At 41.3% G+C, this 22,096-nt stretch overlaps 1 protein-coding gene across 1 annotated transcript in view; it reads right to left on the bottom strand.

The window, feature by feature from the left end:
* Positions 1 to 22,096, bottom strand: part of LOC308295540 (sodium- and chloride-dependent GABA transporter ine) — a gene marked incomplete at its 5' end in the record, with an annotated part of 49,711 nt that overhangs the window by 3,630 nt on the left and 23,985 nt on the right. Inside the window, 7 exons of the mRNA XM_080738592.1 lie at positions 4,432 to 4,544; positions 7,016 to 7,140; positions 7,327 to 7,430; positions 13,393 to 13,527; positions 14,270 to 14,402; positions 14,621 to 14,831; positions 19,828 to 19,962. Of these exons, the coding sequence (XP_080594718.1) occupies positions 4,432 to 4,544; positions 7,016 to 7,140; positions 7,327 to 7,430; positions 13,393 to 13,527; positions 14,270 to 14,402; positions 14,621 to 14,831; positions 19,828 to 19,962 (956 nt within the window). The remainder of the gene's footprint in view (positions 1 to 4,431; positions 4,545 to 7,015; positions 7,141 to 7,326; positions 7,431 to 13,392; positions 13,528 to 14,269; positions 14,403 to 14,620; positions 14,832 to 19,827; positions 19,963 to 22,096) is intronic.

The raw sequence follows: 22,096 nt of genomic DNA, 5'->3' as shown, positions 1-22,096 counted from the left end.
CAACAATAGTAACCTCAAGTCATGTGTCACTGACCTAACAGTTGCTCCATCACATTCAGCAATCTGTGCTTTTCATTTACGTAAAACCTAGACTCAACCTTGCATGCAAGACTGCCACAGAACATGAATTTGTGGCACCCTCTGAATCTATTTTGCTCTGCAAACATGTATATTGTAAAGATTCCATCGTGTGCATAATTAGTATTATTATCATGATTAAAAAACATTAAATGGAGCTTAATTGGCACAGGAGTAAAGTTTCTGCCAACCGCCGTGGAATTTACGAGTGTGGATCCTCTGCGGGGCATCTGGCTTGGCCAGGTGTTCCCATGAACACAATATTGTGTTTGTGGGTGGAAAGCTGGCTGTAGAGGGCAATCTCCTTCGCTGCACTAGTGAATCCTACAGGTTGGTCAGGGCTAGCCTGGCTTAGCCATACTATATTCACACGTACTGCAGTTAACTGTGTGAACCCTTGTGTTAACATGGGTGGATAGTTTAGCTGTGCTAGGCTAGGTCAGGGCACCGTTCAGTAGGGAACTGATCTGAGAACATTCCCACACAAATTCTGACCATGCTTCACCCGTTTGACGCGATGGGATTCGCTGTTGTGTCCATTTTCAACACTCTTGGTCATTCCACCTACACTGGAATAACCAGAAACCCATTCTCACCCCCAATTTGTAATAGGTTGACATTTAGTCTTCTAAAACATTTAAAACAAGGCAGGCTGTACTGCACTTGAGCAGTGCAGTCTGCTTCTGTTGACACACAGTCATACTGACAATCGTAAATCATCCGTACTCATCATCACGCAAAGAGACAGTGCAGGTCCTGTCGTGTCTGATGAAGGGGTGTTCCGTCACATCAATGGGTGCCGCATAGCGGGCGCGGAACTTCGTTATGCGAGGACAGGCACTCGCCTGCCCTTTCGCAACGACTGCCTCCCCTCGGTGCGGCAGCCCCCTCCAGCCATTTCTCCTGGATTTCTCCAGGATTTGGTATCAAACTCCCAAAACTCACCAGAACACAGGAAATTACATCTACTATGTTCAATGTTGTTGTTTCAGGGCTAGGTCTTACATTGCTCCAGTTATCAAAGCGATTTCTGTATTCCATACTTCTTTTGTTTTAATGGTTGGAAATGTACCCCGCATTTGCGTTGCCTTACTCATAAAGACTGGCTGCCGCATATTCCTCACTGTCAGAGGAAAAGAAGTGGACCATCGGTCCAAAGTGTAATAAAACATGATTTCGGTGCCATGGCATTGGTCCGAAGGTTCATTAGTCCGAAGGTTCATAAGTCCGAATTTGTTAAGAATACTATGCCTAACTCTCACCCTAACCCTAACCTTAACCTCAGTAACCCTAACTAAATTCAGACTAATGAACCTTCAGACTAATGAACCTTCAGACTTATGGGCAGTCCCCCATGATTTGTGTCATGGCTGAGACTCTTGTCTAGGTTTTGTATTCCTAATATGTGTATTATGTTTCCTGGTTTAGTTTTCTTTTCTATGTTCCTGTCTGCCCAGACAGTCATTGTTGTGGGTTAACTGTGTCAAGTTTATGTTAGAGAGCTCCTGTCTTTGTTCACCTGTATTAAATGGCCTGTGCCACCCGTATTAAAACACCCAATCTTAGGTTTTGATCACCTCCTGTCTTTCTGCTGCACATTTTGGGTCCTCACCACACCAATGTGTAACAAAAATAATTTGGAATTAGCTATACCAGTCTAGGTTACACAAAAGGTTACATAAAAATTTTAAATTACATTTTGAATATATCCCCACCATTCTAAGCAACAAAGGTGACAGTGTATGGAGGTAGACTAGTATGACGCCTCAGGGCGACAAGCGACCTCGTCCTAAAGGGCGCGGTGATGTGGACATCAGCGATGTGGACATCAGCGATGTGGACATCAGAGAACTCTATATATGGGCATAAAGGGGATTTGTTCCCCTGGCATCACAGGGATCTCCATATCTCCATATATGGGCATAAAGGGATTTGTTCCCCCTGGCATCACAGGGATCTCTCTAACAGGACATCATTACTATTGATGACATCAGGGAACTCCATATATGGGCATAAAAGGGATTCTGTTAGTGTGACATCACAGTGAAACCAGAGTGTGATGTCAGAGCGGCAAACCCATTCTGGTAGAGTGGTTCCCTGACATCACAGTGAAGTCAGAGCGTGATGTCAGAGTGGCAAACCGGACTATGGGTTTGCCGCTGTGTACACGTGTGTACCAGAGATTCCGTTAGCCGGTATTTACCGGCCATTGGCCGGTTAAATGTTTAATTGGCCGGTAATTATAAAGTCCACCGGCCACCGTGGCCGGCTGGGAAAATGCCTCTTAGGCTATTTTATCATTTAATCTTATTATTCACATAATTATTTGTCTAAAGCAGTAAAGCTACAACCATTAAAACCTATCATAATTTTAAATTTGTATCATGTTCTGTGAGTCTGACGACAGCGAAGCTCACCGCTGCTGCTGCTGCTGCTGCTTCATGCTGCGCTGTGCGCATTAGATCAGTCTATATTCGTCGTACGATGGTTTCGCGCATTGAAAATATCAGAGCTTCAAGCTCACAACACGTCAGCAACGTGCCGCGCTGTGAGCTTGTATGTCTGCTATTTTAGATACGCAGGACGGCCATATGGAGAAGCACACATCACGTTTCACAGCTGACAATTCCAGCAGCTTGTCCAAATCAGCGCAATACAGCGTGGGCTTAGTGTTATGATCCGAACAGAACTGGGGTTCTTCCGAGGTAATCTAGACCAAGCTGGACCCAGTAGACGATAATAAAAAAGGGCCCCGAACTCTTTGGAATCACATGGATTAATTATACAAGCACGCAAATGACTTTCTGATCGCATGGATGTGATGCCACTGTGGTGGTCAAAGCAACAGAGGCAAGTCAACCTTCCTCCTTGCGCCATCGTAACATAACATTAACAATACAAAACAAAGGTTGTATGTTTGCAGCCTTTGTTGTATGCATATTAAGGTTTAATGAGACGTGAAGCCAAAATCATATACTATTAACTTATTAATTTGTAGGCCACTGTGTGGCAGGGCACGCAAACGGTTCGCTTGAGTTGCGTCCACTTTAACTAGTATTCACTTCTTTTTTGGCAAGCGATCTAGGCCTACATAAGTAGATAGTTTAGGCTATTATTTCAGGAAAAGATTGCAATTGCATCCGTAATAAAGAGGAGCCCAGCGCTAACATAAAATGGTGTAATTATCAGTTGGGTGCACCATGCACACGCACATACAGTATCTCTTCTGCAAACACGTATGTGACGTTCATTATAATATGGCCGATAAATTAATTGATTGGCCGGTAAAATATAATCCTGCCGGCCAACGTGGCCAGCCCCAAAAATGCCTAGCGGAAACCCTGGTGTGTACACGTCTACATGCGGACAAGCTGTGATGTTTCTCATGGTAAACTGTGACCTTCGGTCGCAATAAGGTCCAAATATGTGAGGGGAAATAATGGATAGAATAGATAGAATAGATATCAAATGTTCTATGTTTGCAGGGTGGATTGAGTAGCCTATACCTTATTTAGAATAAGAGTAGGAGGGTCTGGAGTAGAATGTCTTGTTGGTGGTGTGGTGGGGGAGCTTGTCATGGGAACAGTCATGAGCAACATCTCTATAGCAGCAGGGACTCTGAGGATATCAGTTGTTGTGTTTGGTGGCGTTGATGCCAGCAATGTTCTTGGGACACACTGTGCTTGGTTGAAACTGCAGTTATAGCTGTACTGCAAACAGCCTGTAGAGGGCAACAGAGGAGGCTACTTTCAGGATTGTCTCAAGATATACAGTAATTATTGGGACCAGACACATGCTGTTCAGTTCCCTGGAATTTCCTACAATTGACCATGTATTTTCTGTTGATGATGAATTTGTGAGCAGGACAATGTGCAATACAGGTGATGGTTGAAAGCTAAAGCTATGATTAACATTGTCAATAGAAGTGTAGCCTCCAAATTGATGTTTTTTGTTTTTAAATGGGAGGGTGTAGAAAGAAAGGATGTTGAGGGGAAAAAGGAGAACAACATGTAACTCAAGCAATGTTGCAATTATGTGGTCAACACACTATCCGGTTATCCATCAGAGTGTGTAGTTCCCTGTGTGTGTCTCTCCACAGCTAGCTCCACATGGTCCTAATCTTGTATAACATTTCTTGAGTACGCTAACAACATTGAGCTATACTACAACTGGAGAGGGCACAGAAAATCTCTGCCCACTCATTTCAACTCAGAGCATACTCCCCTGGAAGTACACCCTCATTTCAGGTTTGAGTCAGTCTCTAGCTCTTAGAGTTTAGAGTTCCAACTCTTATTTTCTTCATGCCAGAAAGACATGGATCTACAGAGATAGAAAGATAGAGACGTGTCATACCTGACTATCCAGACCCAGACAAAGTAGCATGAAGAAGAACAGGGGGGCCCACACTTGAGCCACTGGCATGGTTGAGAAGACTTCAGGGTAGATGACAAAGACTAAACCAGGGCCTGAAATATATAAAGATAATTTAATAATGTATCACACATGGCATGAAAGATATGAGAGAACAAACAAACAACCTGTCACCTGGCACATTATGTAATGAGAGAGACAATGTAACACCACAGCAAAAGACACAACGTGGAGTTTCAATGAATAATGAATGACTGTATGTTAGGCCAACTTGAGCAGGGCAGAAGAGAAATGAGACCTTTTACTTAATAATAATTAACATTTCATCCACACACTGCTCTAGCGGAATTTATCATAAAAGAAAGCTGATCAAGTTCTGCCCACAGTTAAATGTTTTAAAACCTTGGAATTTAATAATATAATATAATAGATTAATATTAATAATATCTTCTATAAATATTATTAGAAACAAGTGTTAACAGGCACAACTATCTCTACGCCCTTAAAGGACAACTTTAGTTTTTTACAACAAGGGTTCATATTTTAGATTGTAATTAGAGAAAAGAAAAGGTGAGTGTTAAAATGTTTTCGTTTACTTCTTTCTATCAGTTTATCACGTGTAGCGGGATAAAATGTGGGGCATGCGTACGCATGGAGGCATGCGTACAAGTGGCTAAATATGTATTTTTAGACACAATAAGCCAGCAATTTCTTTATTGCTATTTACATTAACACTACTAGCCCCCATAAGTCACATCTAACCATGAAAGGTTGTGTTATATCTTGGGAATGGGCTTATTCTGTGTAAAAAGACCACTTGTTCGCATGCCCCCAGCCACTGAAATCAAAATAATTAAAATCTCTAAAACGATAGAAAGAAGTAAATAAAAACATTTTAACACTCATCTTTTATATTCTTTAATTACAATCTAAAACTAGAAGCAGTGCTCTTCCGAGCACAGGTCTCCACCAGGTCAGGCATGTAATGTGTTTTACATAAGTCGGCCTCCTGATGGCGCTATAAAAGGCTGATGTAAAAAATGCAGGGAAAAGGTTTTACCTTGGCCTCTAAGGAGTGCGCATACAAAGTTTGACACTAATCGGTGGAGTTATAGGTGAAAATATGAATCGGCCTGTTATAGCGCCACCATGAGGCTGATTTGATTTTTCTTAAGTGGCATTTATTCCTCTGCCTATTGGGAATGTGCATGCACAATTTCACCAAAATCGCACACTGCGTTCAGGATTTCAGGCATTTTATTCAAAACTGACCAATCCTGCAAACTTTGAAAGCCAGTTTTAGCCAATCAGGATGGAATATGGAAAATCTGACACATCCATGTCGATCACATGACTGTAGAGATACTGTCTACTGATTTACGTGATTTTTGGACAAAATCTGTAGGAGTACTGGCAAAAGTTAGTTTTGCAAAAGTCGGCCTCCTGGTGGTGCTAGAACAGGCCCATGTGAAATATTTGGGGCAGAGGTTCTGAATTGGTGTCGAGGGAGTGTGTGTGCACAGTTTGGCAGCGACCAGGCCAACGGCGCCGGAGATTAGCTGGTAACGGACAAACGGACGGACGGACGGACGGACGCACGCACGCACGGACGCACGCACGGACGGACGGACGGACGGACGGAGGGGAAAACATACTCTCCCTCAGCCTTCGGCTGGTGGAGACAAGAACAGGCCCATGTGAAATATTTGGGGCAGAGGTTCTGAATTGGTGTCGAGGGAGTGTGTGTGCACAGTTTGGCAGCGACCGGGCCAACGGCGCCGGAGATTAGCTGGTAACGGACAAACGGACGGACGGACGCACGCACGCACGCACGCACGGACGCACGCACGGACGGACGGACGGACGGAGGGGAAAACATACTCTCCCTCAGCCTTCGGCTGGTGGAGACAATAATAACCCTTGTTGTAAAAAAACAAAGTTGTCCTTTAAACAGAACTAATACTACAGTAATGCAAGTGAGCACTTTCCTCATGTGGTGAGGTGGGTCAAACCTGGCTTACGGTAACCCACCTTTGTCTAGCCAGTCAGACCCAGCTTTGCTCCACCAATGGGTAACAACAAAAGTGCCCTACTCTCTTAAGGCAGGTGAAGTCATGCCTCACACTTGGGATTTGCATACCATTGCAGGATTAAGGAAGTGGTGTGCTGGATGTTGTATTGATTACCTAATAGCATTTTGTTTTCAATTAACTGGACAATATTTTAAATTATGCCCCAAAATGAGTTTGATGTTTGACCTTAACCAAGTTTTAACAGGTAGTCTAGGGACCATTGAACACCATTCCTGAATTCCTGAAGCTGCTAACAAACAATCAAAGAATCACACAGACAAACTGGACAAATATTAAGTTTGAATTGCTGTGTTGTATTCTATGTGTACTACTGTATGTTCCAAGGTCTATTTCTCTTAGTTCTATATACTAGTCTGCTCGCATGCTCTTCTTGTGGTGGAGAGAACTTCCATGACGCTGTCTTCTTCCTTTGTTTAATACTAAGGCAAACAGAAATGACAATAAATAAACCCCAGGAAGCACAAAGACCTTACCATCTGTAGCTATGTTGTCCACAGGGAGGTTATGGATGTGAGCCATGTAACCAATTGCTGAGAAGATGACGAAGCCGGCCAAGACACTAGTGGCTGAGTTAGTTAGGGATACAATTAAAGTGTCCCTGAAGAAAAAGTAGAAAAAAAGTAAACAATGATTTCCCATGACCACCGAACTCCCGAAAAACACATTAAGTCTACTTGTTCCCAGAACTACCATTTTAAAACAATTAGGTTGCCACTGACAACAGGCAATTGGATAGCAACAATGTTTTATACTACTATTATACATAGAAATACAAAATAATTACCTAAGGATGTTGTTGTTAAACTTGTTGTAACTGGACATCGAAATCATGCTGCCAAATCCTATTCCAAGAGAGTTGAAAACTTGAGCAGCAGCGTTAACCCATACCTATGTTGATAAGATACCACAAAGAAAGAGATAGATTTTAGTTACTTAAAGTCTAAAGTGCGGTTATGGGTCTTTTCTGCCTTTAATTGTTTTAGTAGTTTACAGTGGAGATGGACAGGAAACAGGGAGAGAGAGATGGGGAGAGAAAAATCTGCGGGAACGGGACTCAAACCCACAATGCACTGTCAGGCTACATTAGAGCCTAGGTGCCCGGACTGCAAGGCCAAAGTTCCAGGCCTAGTTTACTTTTTTAGATTTTGCTCTACTTGATACAGTATGTAATTCCAATTGAATTCAATTCCACGGTCAATAGAATAAAGGAGCACGGACCAAAATGAGCTCTAGACACAAGGAACATGGGTTTGCTGTGCTAGATATCATGTTGTGTCACACCTTGAAAGGATATCTTGAAAGACACCGGAGCCTAATCATTAATTATTTCAAGTACAGTACATATTACATAACTTAAAACGCATGTTTTATTCAAATACTCACTTAAACTTTACATTACAGCCAACCATTTTCCAAACCTTATATAAATTGGAATAATTATACAATTTAACAACATTGTTTTATTTATCTTTTTGTTTCTCGGCATGACCTTTTGAATTTAGTTCGGCTAGACATTAACATACTGAAATTAAACTACTGGATGTGTTGGTTAGTTTCCTGTGTCTCTCTCAATAATGCAATAATGTGTGTCACTCTATATAGCCAGGTGTCCTAAATTGCAGTAATGGTGAATAAGCAGGTGGGGCATGCATTCCCAACTTGCATCGGTTCTGACTTGCATTGTCCCCGAGGGCCCGGACTAGTGTGTCCTGACCTGAACTGCACTAATGGTGAAGCCCCCCTCCACCGAGAAGAGAACTCTGGACCCCCCCTGCTCGGCAGCAGCTGTGATTTGTGTTGTGGTTTCTGTTGGATATAATTTATATCCTTTGTACATGCAGGCATATATTACATTTGGCTTGATACTTGTCTTGTCTGTTCTTGGGTTCTTAGCCAGGTTAAATCCATGTAAAACTAAAGTTTAACACTGACTGTCATTCCGTGCTCGTACCATTGAATCATACTCCTGCATCATTTCTCCTGCGAAACCTACTGTTGTGTGCATAAGCCTGTTACAATCTTCTTACAGAGTTCTATATTAAAATGTAATGGGAGGACAGACTGATGGGCCATGTCACTATGACTCAGACATAACCATAAACAAATCTTTGCTGTTGCTTTGTGAAGGAGAGTTACAGCACCATCTGACGCCACGGTGTGTGTTTGCGACAACGCTTCTGACGCAGATGTGTTAATGTACCCTATGTCATGCAGGAGAGCCAATCAAAACAATGAAATGTTCAAAGTTGTCATATTGACATTTAAGGTGTGTTGTTGATTCATGGCATCTCTCAACTCATGCAATGAGTAACGTTAATGCCAGAAAACATTCCACCTTAAGTTGCCGGTAGAAACACGTGCACTTCAACCACCGCATCTGCAACGCGTGCCGATAAGTCAGAGACTTCCATTTCTGATGTTATCTTGCGTTTGCCACAAGCTTCAGTGTTGTCAACACGCAGGAATAGGACGCTCCTCCTCCTTTCTCCCGTAAAAGAAGTGAACTGAACACGGAGGCTGCCATGTCTGACGTGTCTGAAGCGTGCCTGAATGTTTGTCTGAGCCCTTTGTGTGGCACTATGAGTGAACTTTTTTTCCTACAGCATATTAATTAACATTAAGTAGTAGAGGCCAGCAAACCATGCTTACATCTTTTGGAATCAGCTATTAAAAACAACAATTTTACGCCTAACCCTAACCTTTGATGCAAAAACACCTCAGTATAGCTTTTGCAATTGTCTGCTATCTCTTGAAGGCCAATAACCCAAACCTCATGTTGTGTGTTGGTTTATAATGTTGCATAATTAGTGCATCTTGTATATATATATAGCTAACACACTAATAAATAATCCCTGTGAAAAACATTTTATAAAAGCATAGCACGGTAGGCTATATAGGCTATCATGGACATGCACACCGATTTTATTTCCAAGTTACAATGACAAGCAATTATAATCTAGCGAGATGGAAGCTGGGTTCAAACCTGGGTGGTTCGAGCAGTGCGATTACATACAAAGTGAATGCAAAGACGAGACGACGCGCGACGCGAATGGGCGTGGCCTCGTATCTTCGCCCCACTTGGAAAAATCCAACTGAAGCGACCTTCGCTTCACCCCCACTCCGACCGCTTATGTGAGGCGCAAGCATTTTGCGGAGGGCTGCAAGCGGGGCGGCGCAGCGGTGCTTCTTTCCGTGGACCGTGAGGTCTCCAACTTAATACAGTGAAGTGTGTCCTATAAGGAGTTATGTGTTAAGGAGAAAACCTGACGCTCCAAACCTTCAGATTATGACTGCCTCCTACCAGTATGCCTACCGGTATCTCTCTGTAACATGGCATGCACGGCAGCCTGTGGAATAGCCATGATTTATCTTTTGTGTAACCACTCAAACGCGCACTGCGCCGTCGCCGATATTGGGTTAAATTAATATATTCCATTCGTGACAATGTCTGGTGTGGCGTCACTCATAGGCTGCAACTGCAAGCTTACTTTACAGAATAAATGGTAATAATGGTTCCACAGTGAACCAAAATGTTGCTGGGCTTGTTGGTGTGTGCATGTGTGTGTGGTCTGCGTGGGACTGGACATGGGAGTGAACTTGAAGCGTGGGGAGTAAACTATCTTCTATTGGCTTTCCTTTCATAGTTAGGACGTATAAAAAAGGTATTTTGCTACTATGTCAGAAACACTTTCTCCTTTGCTTTGCCACAAGTGTTCCCAACACAAATGCTTGCTGTAACGTGAGCCTCGGCTTGATGGAGAGCTGCCTTCAATGTTACAAAACACGCCATCTAAGGCATTGTATTTTTTAATAAGACGGGCAATATTAAATCCTGTTGGTTATTGATTAATCACCACATTCGAGAGGGAGGCGACTTGTGGCGTGTGTTTTTCATTCAGCATCAGTCTCACTTGCATTTCAAATCGTATCCTTTGACTGGCTGGTGGTGAGGCTATCAAACATATAATTTTCCGAATGTCTGTCCGTCCGTCCGTCTGTCTGAGTGTCCGTCTGTAACAGTGTTTCTCCTCAGTGGCTGGAGCAATTGATCTGAAATCGCATCACCATTAGCATATGAACACACCTGACATAACTGTGAAGCCCGTTTGTCACTTTCACAAATCGTATGCTGTATATTAGCATTTTTCTGGTGTATCTACTATCTATTCTGCATCTAGCATGAGGCATATCTATTCTGCATCTAGCATGAGGCAACATGTTTAACCAGCTGTGTGTGTGTGTGTGTGTGTGTGTGTGTGTGTGTGTGTGTGTGTGGGGGGGGGGGGGGGGGGGCGCGCGGGGGGGGGGGGGGGGGGGTTGTCTGGCCCTGTTACAGATGTTGTCCAAAAATCATGCAGATCGGTACACAGTATCTCTGTAGCCATTAAACGAAACGGGTATTTCTTACATTGATGCTCCTACATATTATCATGTAAGCACCAGTTAAAGTTACTTTCCATCCCTCATATACTGTGTGCACGAGTGCACACCCCATAACCCACACACTGCACATCATTTCAGAGCTCATATCTTTGAACGGGTAAGGGCTAGTTTATTATAAACATAGCCTACTTGTGTGGATGATATAGATACATTTGACTTGAGTGAAATCGTGATAAAGGGAATTCTCTGTCTGCTCTCCTCTTCCGTGGTGCTGGACTGGTCTGGGTGCACTCTGCACTGTCTTTGTCGTGTTATTTGGAATCGCACATGAGATCTGGGAAAACCCCGCCCACGCTGCTCCGTTGTTGGAAACATGTGGCGCGCGGCCCCAACAGGATCGGCGAGGAGCGGAGGAGGGTCGGCGCTCCAACGAGCGGAGGAAAATCCTCGCTCCAAAGCCACTCAGACCCATTTGAAAAGTTGCTCGCTCACGCTCAACTAAAAAATCAAACCTCGGTTCGAAGTGGAGCGGTGAATTTGAGCAGCTGTACCCCATGTGAGTGAGTGAGTGAGTGTAAACTGTGCCTGTGAGTGAGTGGTGAGTGTGCCTGGCCTGCACAAAACAGCGCCCCTCCTTTAACTAGTGTGTTGTGTGTGGCCACTCAAGGTATTGCCAGGCTACGGACACGGCCAGCCAGCCACCCACCCACCCAGCCACCCACGGACATACCCACGGATATACCTGTCTATTGGGAGCGCTTTCACCGCTCCAAAAACATCGCTCGCGCTCCGCTCACATGCTCTGGTATCAGCTGTAGGAGCGTGTGTGTGCGTGTGTGCACATGACGTCATTAAGACATTAAATGACCATCCTGACAGAAAACAAACACCACTACACCCCTGTGCATACATACTGTATGGAGATCTCTGAGGTCTGTATTCAGCCCCACCAGAACGTAACAAAACATTTATTTAAATGGGAATGGTGAACACCCTGTTGTGTAACGGTGTGTTTACACATGCACTGAGCGTTTTTCTTTTTTTGTTGTTGCTGCCCTTCATTCAATTTCTGTGGAAATTCCTACAAGAAGGAATGCATTTATGTCATTGAGAGTCCAGTGGACATGCGTATAACTAAACAAATCTTTGAATTAGGGTGACATTAGTCAAATAAACGGTTCAGTAAAATAAAAGAAGACATATCACATGATTATTTTCCCGAACCGTTTATTTCACAAAGGCAGCAATAATTCAAATAAAGTGTTTATTCATACACTCTCATTAACTTCGATGCATTACATCAAACTTTGGGTCTCCAAGTAAAGCCCTTTGCACACAGGACAGTTGCGTTTTTTTCGTTTGCTGCATGAATAAAACGCATTGGATTTGGTGTGCAATGCTGTGCGGAATCGGCGCTGCGGATCCCAAAAGGAGTCATAAAAGGAGTGATGAGTTTTTTACCGCATGCGACAAGACGCACAAATCGAACTGGGTTCGATCGAGAAAAAAACGCACGGCCGCAGCCACTCGTCGCACGGCCAATTCAGATCCGGTGTGCATGAGGTCGTAGAGAATCATTGTTTTCTTTTTAAAAAGTGAAATTGTCCGTTTTATCCGTACGGATAAACGCGCCTGTGTGCAAAGGGCTTTAGGATGCTTAGAATGTGACATACTCGTCATACTGTATTTGACTTTTCCTATACATAGCCTTGTGTAGGAGGTGTGTCAGGAGGATGAGCCACACCTGAATCGAGCAAACGGAAATCATCTCTCTCTCTCTCTCTCTCTCTCTCTCTCGCTCTCTCTTGCATGTCACATTACCTCATACTCAGCCATAACTCAGCCATAACTATTTATGGCTGAGTCATGGTGACATGAGAGTTCCACCTGCCAGTCCTTGCTTAAGCCAATTTTAATATAGGGTGAATCTGTTTTACTTTGATCCATGATTACTTGTGTGATTTTGTCAGGACTTTGAGTTTGTTCATGAGTCATGATAGAGACAATTACACTACAGGCAGTAACACTTTGAAATAATTGTTGGCGGTAATGTAAACACTGGTATGGTCCTTTAAAGGGATAGTTCACCCCAAAAAAAACATTCCTAAGTCAATAATTTGATAACCAGCAGTGGTTCCCTATGGAGACACAAATAGCCTAAGTAAGGAGACAAAAAGAGTCTCCTCAAATTATTGGCTTAGGAAAAAAATTCCATGAATTCAAGTCTACATAATTGATAAATAAAAAAAGGAATTCATTTTGGGGGTGAACTACCCCTTTATGTTATGCTGTTTCTCAATGTAACTTGAAAATGTCTTCTGGTTCTTGATTAATTTAAACGCACACAAACTATACTAAAGTTGTATTATTTAAAGTACACATGTCATTAGCAGGGGTATTTACCATATTTACAGGAATGACCTCAGTTGCATGCTTTGTAAAAAAACAAAAACACAATCCATTTTACCTTCACTTCAAGGAGTTTACTCCACACTGGCGTCACAAAGTAGAGGATGCCATCTTTTGCTCCAGGAAGCTGCACATTATTGATCAGCAGGGCAAACAGGATGAAGTATGGGAATACAGCTGTGAAATACACAACCTGCAGGGCAGAAAAAGAGCCATCAACGAGAGAACCTTTCTGTAACCCCAAAACCCCAAAAGTCCAAGTTCAATGGAACTTTTCTGATTGGACAATATAATGTCCAATCAGACAGGATTGGTCATACTTCAATTGACATCACAATATCTAATATAAATGGTAAGACGGAATTCATTTCCCAGCGGATTGCTCGCGTCAGCGCCAGCCACACTTGCAATTTCCCAGAATTGTACTTTTCTAGTTTGATACTTAGTGTGTAGAGAGACAGGACACAGGGAGAGTGAGTAGTTTTTGGCTCATTTGGCTATCAGTTGTGTGCTTGTGGATTTTTCATCTAGTGGAGCGGTCGCGTGCACGTGAGCAATCGGCGATTGGAATAACCTCTTTAGTAGGCCTATTTTATTAACCCACAATATACTGGTGTATAAAATCGCCAGTTTCAGTTCAACGGGTCCCGGCGGCTTTATCGACGGCAAGCATCTCTTGCCGACAAGTTCCCGATGGCTCCCTGTCGGCAGCAGACACTTTCCGCCTTCTTCCGTCGCCGACGTCGGCACGGTTAAGAGCTGCCTTTAGACATTCTGGGATGCAGTACTGTATAGTACACTCCATCAAACTGATTGACAGCCGGCTGGTTGAAAGGTTAGCCAGGTTATAAGATATTATTTTTTTCATACAGTCTCACCTAAATTGTACTAATGCTAGTCATCAAGCCATGTATAAATAATGCTGTTTCCCTAACCTTTCCAGTGGATTTGACACCTTTAAATATGCAGAAATACACAATGGTCCAGGCCATCAGGAGAAGGCCAAGGAGTTCCCAGCGAAGTCCACCAGTTTCCTCAATGCCCCTGGTTAGCTCCAGAAGTCTATGACTGGGAGGATATGGATACAATGTATGAAAATACAAATACAAGTTATTTTCATTATTGCATACAAATATTTCACATTGACTTAAAGGCTGTGATACAAACAATTAAAACTTCAGCAATTTCACTTCTTGTCCCCATTAATGACCGTACTGTATTGTACTGTACAGTTCAGTTCAGTTCACATTAATTATTTTTAAGGGTGATGAATACTGAATACTCACTCAAAGAACTGCTGACTTGCAGATTGCAGGTGCGTCACATTGCCAGGGAAACCACTGGAGCAGTTGCCAATGGCATTCCAAGTGTTGTTACAGGACTGCCAGGGAAGGGGGGCTTCAAATGAGTTGAAGAAGTAGTACAATGCCCAGGACATTATCACATTGTAGTAAGTGCAGAGCACAAAGGAGATGACAACTGTTGCCAAGCCGACACCTGCAGAGTAACATGGATTGAAAAAGGCAGGAATCAGAGTCATGCATGAGCAGTGCACAGCCGCGGTGGATACTGCACTGCATTCTCTTCTGGTGATGTGTGAATAACAATGCCATTCGTTTTTGTTAAGTGAGTCTGTGGAGGCACAGTCTGGAATGTTAGTGCCCACATTACTTTATTATGTAACCTGTTCTATAGGTGACAAGTTGATAACTCAACAACGGTCCTTTGGGCCAGTGAGGGGGCAAAATTACATACAATATTGAATGCCAGTATGGATTAACAGATTTAGGTCATGAATAGCTCTGCTATTAAAATAAAATACAAATATGACAATTTTCTTCACCAGATTCTCATTAATACACGTTGCTGTAATATACTGTATACTATTTACACCTTCAAAAGCCTTAATATATTCAACTAACTATATTCAACTAAATATTATAGCAAATTAGAACTAATTATCCTAAAAAATGTTATTGTCTGCCCCCTTCCAGAGGGATATAAGACGACAGTCAGTGAATGAAAAGTACCTCTGGAGTTTTTGGTTGAGCATTTGGACAGACTGAATATCTTTGTAATTAGCTTATGTTCACGGTCCCATCCTCTTTTACAGTACACTTTAAGACATAATAAGACATAATAAGACATAATAAAGCCATAATAAGAAATAATGTGTTGGTAATTAGAGCTAATATATTTTATTAGACAGAAACAAAGACAATAGTAGAAAGAGCGAATACATTCTCTGGCACCGTCACCTGCCGCGGAACTGCAGCGGCAGACACTGCCGCACGACCGCTAGTTCGACCAGCAGTCGCACTGCATCGCCGGCGATAGGACCAGCAGTCCCGCCAGTAGGTCCTATCGCCGACGATGCAGTGCGACTGCTGGTCGAACTAGCGGTCGTGCGGCAGTGTCTGCCGCTGCAGTTCCGCGGCAGGTGACGGTGCCAGAGAATGTATTCGCTCTTTCTACTATTCTGTCTTTGTTTCTGTCTAATAAAATATATTAGCTCTAATTACCAACACATTATTTCTTATTATGGCTTTATTCTGTCTTATTATGTCTTATTATGTCTTAAAGTGTACTGTAAAAGAGGATGGGACCATGTTCACTACTCTGCACCAACCTCACCAAGGCAAATTTGCTGCATGTCCAAACATATTGTAACTAGTGAAATAAGTTATATTCCGAATCTACTGTATTAATGTTTAGCTGGTCGATAAAAACAATAGAATTTAAAAAATACACACACACACACACACACACACACACACACACAATAAAAAGTGTTGGCAATGCATTTGCCAGCAGTAACCTACATTCAGTTTGTAAATCTCTATATTATGGTCTCATTATTAAGTAAGCCTTTTCTGTCTTTGACGTACTGCATAAAACACTTACACCAGACATTATTCAAAAACAACAAAGATGACATAATGTTTTTGTTACTCTAGCTGTGTGTGAGTATTCCGGATATATATTTTCCCACATCCCTTATATCCTCCAAATGTGCCCGCTCGTCAGAGATCGGATGGAATGCTCTGCTTCAATGGATGTTATCTCCCTATCTGGTAAATACAGAGGGAAAGGCTGCTGAAAAACACCTCTGAGTCAACACAATGACAGAGTCCAGACAAGCCCCTCTGAGCTCAGAGATCAGTTAGAACCACTGGCCATACTCCATGTTAAGCTGCTCTGCTATTGTTGTCACTGTGCTTGTTGTTTCATCTAGTTAAAATATCTGTCCGCTTCATTGGCCGACCACATACACTGCAAGTGGCTTATGATGTTTCAGTTCTCCCTGTCAAGTCGTATCAATACGCAGTGTTCAAAAACAACCCAGCACAGTGAAGCTATGAGAAGGCCCTGTGCTAAGAGGAACCTATTTCATATGGAAGAGGAAATGAAATTTGCTGATAACTGGTGCTTAATAGTCAAATGTAGATCTAATATCTGAATGGAATAAAACAAAAAACAACCAAACAAAATCAATCAAAAAAGAAAAAACAAAACATAAAACAACATGGCATAACAGCATAATGTACTGTAGTGACACCACAGTACATGGAGGACATTATATTGAGCTCAGGTTCACCATTTATCCCAGTCTTGTCATCACGAATGCCGTAATAAAGTTGAGGTTTAACCTGCGTCAGTTTCTGTAATGAACTATATTGAGTAATTCTAGTAGCTGCGTAAGCATGTAGATATGCTTGCTCTCAAAGTTACTGCAGGCCCAGAGATGAGATGTCACTGTGACTATACAATTAATCTCCTTATTAGATAATGTACATAATGTACTGTATATCTTTCCCTTTATCATATGCCTGTATGCTCAGCACACAGTCTGTTCCTGTCTTCATCTATCTCTATCAGTCATAACTCATATCTTCCAGCTACCTCTGCAAATATAGTATATGCTCTATGTGCTTAATAATCTTTAGATCCTTTTGTGTGATAATGCCTGGTATCATCTTGTTCTCTGAGCTGGCTGCTGAACTAAACTGAATCATTATTTACCACTCTTAATAATAGGAAAACTCTTTTGAGTGTTGGGTCAAAACTAGTCCATTGTCAAGTTAGAAGCTTGCTCCACAAAATGAGAAAATTAGTTCAAGTTATTAAGAGACTTTGTTATACTATTTTATTATACTTTTGCTGTTAAGATATTTGTTTTTTTCCTGGTGTTAATAACACAGTAACATCCCCAGTGTTTTTTTTCTGAATGCGACAGTGAGGGAGAGAGACAGGACAGCTGGACAGAGAGCAGGGGACTGAAACACAGCAAACAGTCCAGCCGACTGGGGGTCAAACTCTGGACACGTTGAAGAAGGCATTATGCCCCAATCAGAGGTCACACTAGGATTTTAAACTGCCTGCCACAATGTCTGGAAGGATTACAGTTTACCATATATCTGATGAAAAATAACGTCCATATCCATGATACATGACAACGACAAACATAATTTTAGCCAACAGTTGCATGATTATTGAAAACAATTTGAATATAAGTAGAAATATAAAAATGTACTATAGCCTAACAGCTTCATCTTGCAGAAGCAGATTAATTAGCTACATTACAATTCTCACATTTTGTTATCAACAGAATTATGAATCATCACATTTTCTTCAGAATAAAGAACAATCACAGGGTACTGTAACAGTTCCACACGGAACTACTCATATGTGCCAATCTCTCCATCTTGCTTGTGTGTGTGTATGTGAGAAAGAGAGAGAGAGAGAGAGAGAGAGAGAGAGAGAGAGAGAGAATTGTGAAGGAGCAGAGGATTTGCAATGTGTCTGATTGGTGGTGATAATAATAAATTGGCGAGTTTCTTTTTTTTTATCGGCCAGGATGTCTGTAGGGATTTGTATTTTCTGACATTTGTTATTAAAGAATTGCCAAAACCGCCAATTATCAGCCTAATGCGATCTCTGGCCCAAATGCATTTATTTGTGTACAAATGGAAGCAAATGTAAATAAGAAATAAGAGTTTAAATTAACACTGAGGATTTTACTGTACACAGGCACAATAATAAGGCGTCCGTGAGTAAAATGAGAAAGAATGTAATATTTGTATTTATTTATTATATACACCCGGTAGTATTTGTATACACTGTTGAGAAGATATGTAATGAATGCAGGAGATGTTTGTGGGGGGAAAATTACTCACAAATATATCACATTCTACTGCACCATGTGGAATATAATAAGCAGAAGAATATGTAGAGAGAACTACCTGCTTTTGCCCCTCGCTTAGCACAGAGCATTAACCAGGCAGAAATGAGCGATAAATCAAGTGATGGACCCATAAGTTTTGACCGGGTAGACTATCTCTGTCTTTGAGGAGATAAAAACTATGGAGAAAAGCCGTAAGTTAGAACAGGACACAGAAAGCCTTTGCAAGTCAGACCCAAGAGAGGGGACTGTTGATGGCTGGGCTCTTGTCAGATTTTGAACAAAAATGTATTTGAGTTTATGTAAAATATTAATAGATCAAACTTTAGGTGATTTAATAAATCACTGAATTCAATCCAATTCTGGCAATGACTCTGAATTTGTTGTGAACAAGTTCTCAGCCATCAACTGGGAATGTAAAGCAATTTTATGAAGAAAATACCATTAAACTGCATACACAACAAAATGAACATAATACAGGGTAGAATACTATACATATTATAGTTGTGGGTACATTTTGTCTTACACAACGGTTTCATAAAAATCAAGAACAACTACCCAATCTTACAGACATACACCAATTATTGTGTATAGTATGAAGATGTTGTAGATAATAGTAACTACTATATAACTCAAAGCTTAAATAAGCAGGAGATTATGCCAATTGAATGCACACAGAATTCATAAAACTGAAAATGAATAATAAATAACAACAACATCTGCATATCTCCAGATAACGGCCATTATATGGCATGATAACATCCGAAACGGGGGATATCTCTCTCTGTAGTCAATGTCAACAAAGCAATCTCTGTACTTATATGATGAGCACTTTATTATTTATTCATATATTTGGTTGTTGTGAAGTGGGTCCAAATTGTTCATTAAAGATCCCCTGTGGAATGGGTATTTCATATAATTATACATTTTATTCACAGACACAATAACTTGTTTGTGTTGTACAGTGTTTACCGTACATACAAAATTGAACTCATGGCTAATCATTTACCCTTTGACATAGCGACAGGCTTTGTGCACATGTAGCCACTCTATACTAGAACCATGACTCTTTTCTGGACTGTTTCAGATCAACTAAATAATAAAGAGAGAACACAATAAAATCACCACTGTTAACGTATCTATTTACAACTCTGAGAGTGTACAAATGGAACTGTGTGGGTCCACTTGTTTACATTTGTACTTTCTCAGAATGACACTGAGGCTTTTTACTGTGAATGCAGTGCTATACTGAGCCAGTCGTTCAGATGATCTCTGTGCTTGTGAGAAACCACTGTCTGTCAAGATACTCACCTTTTAACAAGGGACAGACTTTCTCAAGGGCATGTACCGGTCCTAAATGAGTGTACTGCCCAATGGCAAACTCCAGGAAGAGCAGAGGGATGCCACACAAGAACAGCATTGTAAGATAGGGAATCAGAAATGCACCTGAAACCAAAGCAGAAGGATAGATTTCAACAAGCGTCTCCTGTTTTATGTCCCTATGTCATACACAATAATACACAGTAAAACAAAACTCAAGAGCGTGTACAAGAATAACAAAATGGACCAGTAATTTGTACACTTTCGGAGTTACAAATGGATAACACTGAGGATTTTATGGTGTATATTGTCATTTACATTATTATATATATATTTTTCAATAGTATTTGTATTGATTTTGACATTTTATGACAAAGACAAGACAAAAAGCTCGCCTCAGACACGTTTGTATGTATTGTTGGTGCTTGACAGTCTAGATGGGTGAATAACTGCATAAAAAGTCATTTACATTATTATTAACATTCTGGAAATAATATATGTATTAGTTTCTCTCTCTCACACACACACACGCACACACACACACACACACACACACACACACACACACACACACACACACACACACACACACACACACACACACACACACACACACTGGACATAAAAGCCGCAGTGGTTTTCTGTAGATCACACCAGCCTTGGAAAACAACAAATTATTTTGTGCCTGAAAAGGTTGCCCACCCCATAATGTAGGCCATGAGCTTTATATGAGCCACAGCCCTCAAGAAATCCTCTTTATATTAGATATTTAATTTGGCAATATGAAAGGGATATTTAAAAAGTTCTACAAACAATACTCTGAGATCAAAAAACAAATACAATCTGTGCTGGAGAGAGAAAGAAACATCAAAGGGGTTATACAAATAGTTCAACCCAATGACAGAGAGATAAGAAATAGAATGCTAAAGTTCAGGTCTTTAACTTTATAAAACATCTGAACTTTACCTAGGTGAGCCAAAGACTTGTGACTGCCTAGAGGATTTAAAAAGATGTACCATATTCAGTCAAAAGAAAGCTTGCCTAGGGCGCTATTTGGCCTAGATCCGGGCCTGTTTTTTTGTTCTAAGTTTACTTGAGCTTTAGGTGTAGTGAGTTACCTGTAGTGACTTGTGACTGTCTCGCCTCTCCTAGTAAAAGTAGTTTGTTTTACTTATGTACTACTGTAAGTGGTTGGTTACCCGTGGTGACAGGCAAGTGTGGTTCTCTTTAGGAGTGTGCTTCCACTTGCATAAGTTGTTGGTGTCCTTTATTCATTATTTTTGTTATTTCTTTTTGTTACATGATTGTAGGTTATACAAAAATAATCACAAATATAGCTGCAAGCAGCGATAAAGTGGCCAAGCCAGAAAAAGAAGGAAAGCAAAAAAGCAAAAAAGCAGCTCTGGAAAGCAAGGGAAAAGTGGGAAAAGAAATAAAAGAAAAACTAGAAGCAGTGCTCTTCCAAACACTATAATACGCAATTTAAATAGTCCGCATGAGGTGAGACTTGAACCGGTGATCATCAGCGTTAAAGACATAAAACACTGACTGGAACCTGTAAAATAACCTCTCTAAATTAAAATATCTTCATATCTGTGTGTGTGTGTGTGTGTGTGTGTGTGTGTGTGTGTGTGTGTGTGTGTGTGTGTGTGTGTGTGTGTGTGTGTGCTTTTAACTCAAAATATGCTTCTTTCAGGACTTAACAAACAGGGGTTATGTTCGAAACACGTGTTTCACAGTATGCCGTTGCTTCCATAAACACATGCCATTTCTCTTCATTTTTCTTCACCACTGGTTAAATGTAAACAGGTGCTCACTGCTGACATAACTTGATGAGGTTCCCCTCCAGTGATACTGTTCATATTGATACTGATATTAAATGTAAACATAGGTTAATGAGGCTTCTTCCCTAACTGGTCCACATGCAACCATCAGTCCATCACAGAGAGGAAAAAGTCTTTGGGATATTGAACATTTTGTGCAAAGCATATTTGCCTGTGCATACCTGCTGTATTCTTATGTTTGTTTTGTATAACTGCTGACTACAGTACATGTCCCTGTCTTGTCTAAAATATGCCACAACTAAAGCTCCTTTAACAAAAACATACCTCAGGTTTTTCCACAATCATCAAACTCAAGGAAATCACCATGAAAAGAAGACATCTTACTAACGAAAACGAATATCTCTCTATCATCATATTTATAGGGCTTCAACAACCAAAACATAAAATATCTTCTTTCCTCTGGTTTTGGCGTTAAA

Source organism: Nannobrachium achirus (assembly GCF_963921795.1).
Source record: "Nannobrachium achirus genome assembly, chromosome: 12".
NCBI lineage: Eukaryota > Metazoa > Chordata > Actinopteri > Myctophiformes > Myctophidae > Nannobrachium > Nannobrachium achirus.
The sequence above is the reverse complement of the archived record's forward strand: the minus strand, read 5'-3'. Positions and strand labels throughout refer to the sequence as shown.